Below are 4,223 nucleotides of genomic sequence, written 5' to 3'. Positions count from 1 at the left end.
GCTGCGCTGTTGCCCTTCTCTCGCGCGTGGCACCGCTGCCCGCACCGCAGCGGCGGCCGCCCCGGGGGTCCTGGCCCGTGGCGCAGGCGGGGGGCACAGTGCAGCGCTGGCTCCCTGTTCCTGCCCCCGGCAGCACCGAGCCGGGGCCGGGCCGGCCCCGAGAGGGGTTTTTCTGGAGATAAGGGTGTCCGCGTTTGCCCGGGAGGAGGCAGACGACGGGCTTTGTTGTTCCGCGGTGTTGGCGCCTGTCGCGCCCTCAGTCCGTCACCCCGGCCCGGGGCTGCTCCCAGCCCGGCTCCTGCTGCCTGGCTCGCGGCGCGGCAGGCTGCGGTTGCCGCCGGCTCCGCGGGGCGAAGCCGAGAGCGACGCTGCAGCTGCTGAGGGGAGAAACGCCCCAGCCAGGCCCTGGTGACAGCGCCCGGGGCCGCTGTCCCTCCTGAGGAGGAGGAGGAGTGCAGGGAGGAGGGCTGCAGGCCCGTCAACCCTGCGGGCTCGTGGGGCGGACCCGCTCTCCGGCGCGGCTCCCCGGCACGGTGCTGCCGGGGGGCCCGTGGTCCCGGCGGGAGCGTGCCCGGCCGGCGGCAGCGGGCGCCCGCCCCGCGCCTCTCCAGGGCCGGCAGCCCCGCGTCGCCCTTTGCCCTCGCGCCGCCGCCATTAGGCGGTCGGATTCACCGGCTTCGGCCTGCAGAGTAAACACGGGTTCGCGGCGCCTCGCGTCCGCTCGTCGCCGCCGCTTCCTGCCGCCAGATAAAGCCGGCGGCCCCGCCACGCCGAGCGCGGGGGCTCCCTGGGCGCCCGGCCGCTCCGTGGGTCCCCGCGCCCCGCGGAGGGGTGCTGAGCACCGGCCTCCGCGTCGCCGCGCCAGCCGCTGGCGAAGGACACCGCACGCGCTCACGCCTTGCGAGGAGTCATTTATTCGGTGACGGCAGTGCCGGCTCCAGGGCTGCGGGTGCCCTCGCGGCTGGCACCGGCACCCACCCGGAACGGGAAGGGTTTATCATTAACCGGGCGGCGCGTGGCAGGGCCGCGGGGCGCCGGCGCTCGTGGAGCGAGCACAAAGGCCGGGCCGGCGGCCGTCACGCCGCGCCCGAGCGCTCGGCCTCCGGCCCCGGGCGGCCCGGCTCGGGCGGCAGCTCCCGCCCAGCACCCGGCAGCTCCGGCGCCGGCTCCGCCGTCCAGTTGGCCAGGAGGTCGCTGAAATCCGGGGTGCTGGGGTGCAGCGCGGGGCCGGGGCCCGGCTCCCTCCAGAAGGACTGCGGCAGCTTCCTCTTGTGCATGGGGGTGATGTGGGCGTATTTCCTCTCCAGCCGCTGCTTCTTGCCATCCGCCGCCGGCGGCTGGAGGCACCGGCGCAAGCCGTACTCGAAGAGCTCGGCCAGCGGCCCCAGCTGCGGCGCGCCGCCCGCCGCCCGCCGGCCCCGCGGCCCCGCCGGCGCCGCCTCCTCCTCCCGGGGCTCGCCGCTCCGCGCTGCGCGCAGCAGGTCGCCGGAGCAGAGCTCCCGGCCGGAGCGGCGCAGCGAGCGGCAGTCCTCGGCGGCGCCCCAGCCCTCGGCGTCCTCGTCCCGGCCCCTCCGCCCGAAATACCGCTGGATGTCGCAGCTGATGAGCTCCGAAAACTTGAGGAGCTGCAGCGTCGTCTCCGCGTCGCTGGGGCTGGCCAGCTCCTGCCCGCCACCGGCGCCCTCCGCCGCTGCCTCGTCCTCCTCCTCCTCGTCCTCCTCCTCCTCGTCTTCCTCCTCCTCGGAGAGGTCGGGGAAGTCGGGCTCGGGGTGCGCGGGCAGCAGCAGGGCGTGCGGGAAGGGCGAGGGCAGCCGCAGCTCGGCCAGGTGCCGGATGATGCCCGCGGCCATGGTGGCGTGTGGGGGCCCCCCGGGGCCCGGACTCACCCTGTGGGGCCGGGGCAGCAGGGTGAGGGCTGGCAGCGCCCAGAGGGGGCCCTGCATGGCGCCGGGGCCAGGCGGGTGCCGGGGTGGCGCTGGGCGAGCACCAGGCCCTCGGGAGGGACGTGGGGCGGGGGCAGCTTTCCGCATCCCCCGTGCTGGCCCAGCCTGACGGCACCCCAGGACAGGGGACATCTAAGGAGACTCCCCCTGGGTGCCCACCCCCGTGATGCCCCATGGCCTGGGGGGCACCGGGGATACCACCCAGAGCCATGTGCCATGGGGCTGGGGGACCTTCCCCTGAGCTGTGGGCGGTGGGGCCGGGAGGACGTTCCCCTGAGCCACGGGCTGTGGGGCAGCGGGGACATCCCCCATGAGCCGTGAGTCACTGGGCAGGGGCACGTCCCCCCGAGCCGTGGGGCAGCAGAGACGTTTCCCTCCGCCGGCCGTGAGCCGTGGGGCACGAGGACATTCTCCCTCGCTCGGGGGCCCCGTGTCGAGGCGACCGGGGCTGAGCAGCAGTGCTAGCCCAGCGCCCAGGACGCTGAGCCCCACGCCTGGCCCAAGGGTTTCCCAGCAGTGGGGCAAATCCTGCCACCTCCCTGCACCGCTCTCACAGGCTCCGGCCGTGGCCACCTCCGGCCGAGCTGGATGAGGCCCCTCTGTATTTAGGGATGGGTGATCTGTGCACCGGTAGTGTCCCCACCCCGGGGCACGCTGCAGGGGAACCTGCAGCAGCCCGGCGAAGGTCCCGGCTCCGGGATGCCTTTGAGCAGAGCGGAGCAACAGCTCTGCGGACCAATCCTGCTCCTGCCGGCTGAGCTCAATGCCCAGCACCACCGCCCTCCCTGGCAGCCCCACACCCTCACGAGGTCCCTGCCCACCTCTGGGCTGCCCCGGGGCGGGCGGGCGGGCGGGCGAGCCAGGGCTTGGTGCCGACCTCCCCGCGCTCGGCTGCACCCCAGCGCCCGGCTCTGCTGGCACCGCAGTGCCCCCCCCCCGCCCCCAGCCAGCGAAACGTCTCCCCCGGGGCTCGGCTCTCACCTCAGCGCTGCCGAGGACGGGCCATGCATAGGCTCCCGCGCGTCTCTCCCCCTCGCCGTCCCTCCACCTGGGCCTGAAGTATTTATAGCGGAGCGGCGAGCTGACGGCTGGCAAATATTTGGTAGCTGTATTGTAATAGTAGACTCGGTAAACAGAGCTGGGGTTTGCTTTAGCACCCAGCAACGGGAGAGCGGCGCAGAGAGGGAGCGCGGGGACGGAAGGCAGGGCTCACCTTAATGGTTCACTAGCCAGGGGATTCTCAAGTGTTGTTCCTGTAGATTCACCTATTAAATCGGCAGCCCCAGCTGCCAAACTGCCCGCACACTTGTGCCGAGGGTTCTTATCTCCCTGCTGATTGGAGGCGAAATCAAGCTTTGCCAAATAGGCGTAAAATTAAATTTCATGCTATTTTGACTCCTGGAGTAGCATCTTCTGAAGAACATACTGCTTATCGAGCTATGCCTGTGCAAACAGGCGCCGTGGCGGCAGCGGGGCCGGCCGCACGCCCGCTCCCTGGGCCGAAAGCCGCCCAGGGGTCCCGTCGCCACACGACCTGTCCCCCGAGCTGCAGACGGCAGCGTTGTCACCATGGCCGGGGCGCCCTGCGTCCCCCCGGCGCGTCCCCTGGCCGCGTCGCAGGGGCGGCGCGCGAGGGCGGCGAGGAACCGGCCGGGTCGAGCAGCGGTGGCGGCAGCGAGGGCCGTTTGGGCCCTGGGGCCACGGCTGCGCCCCCCGAATCTACGCCAAGGCCAGACACGCTGGCGGGAGCCGTCCTGCCCCGCTCTCTCCGGCCCAACTGCTGCCAAGCCGTCCCCGCCGCCCGCCAGGCCGGGCCTTCGCGGCCCCCGGGGCGCATCCGGGCTGTCCGGGGGGCCGAGCCTCCCCGACCGCCGGGGCCGCAGCGGCCGCCACGGTGCTGCCTCGTCCCCTTCTCCAAACATTCACGTTGGCAACCCCGGGGCGGCGACAGCCGCCATCGCGCCCGGGGCGCCCGCTGGGCAAACACGGCGCGCGGGAGCTGATAAGGCGCGGGGCACCCTGCGCGCTGCCGCCCTGACGTCGCCGCCGCCCGCCGCGGCAGCTGTCGCCGCCGCCGCCCCGGTGCCGCCGGCCCCCCGCCGCCCCGGCGCTGGGGGGCCGCAGCGGGGCCCGGCGGGCGGGCGGGTGGGTGGGCGTCACGCGCGTCGCCGCAGCCCGAGGGGCCGCTGGCGGCTGCAGAGGCCGGCGGCGCCGGGAGGCGGGTGCGGGCCGCCCGGCCCCGCCGTGCCCGCGGGGCGGCCCGCGGCGCTCCGGGAGGCC

General features: G+C 74.3%; 1 protein-coding gene across 1 annotated transcript; it reads right to left on the bottom strand.

Moving 5' to 3' along the window:
* Positions 1 to 1,076: 1,076 nt before the first annotated feature.
* Positions 1,077 to 3,463, bottom strand: PERCC1 (proline and glutamate rich with coiled coil 1). The gene is made up of 3 exons (XM_062588588.1): positions 3,157 to 3,463; positions 2,925 to 3,049; positions 1,077 to 1,887 (listed from the first exon to the last, which is right to left on the bottom strand). Exons 2-3 carry the CDS (start codon positions 2,951 to 2,953, stop codon positions 1,077 to 1,079), a joined length of 840 nt encoding a protein of 279 aa, XP_062444572.1. The 5' UTR covers positions 2,954 to 3,049; positions 3,157 to 3,463.
* Between the last annotated feature and the right edge of the window lie 760 nt (positions 3,464 to 4,223).

The sequence above is a fragment of the Rhea pennata genome, chromosome 15 (genome assembly GCF_028389875.1).
Source record: "Rhea pennata isolate bPtePen1 chromosome 15, bPtePen1.pri, whole genome shotgun sequence".
In the NCBI taxonomy this organism is placed as follows: domain Eukaryota; kingdom Metazoa; phylum Chordata; class Aves; order Rheiformes; family Rheidae; genus Rhea; species Rhea pennata.
This window is presented reverse-complemented; position numbering and strand designations above follow the sequence as displayed.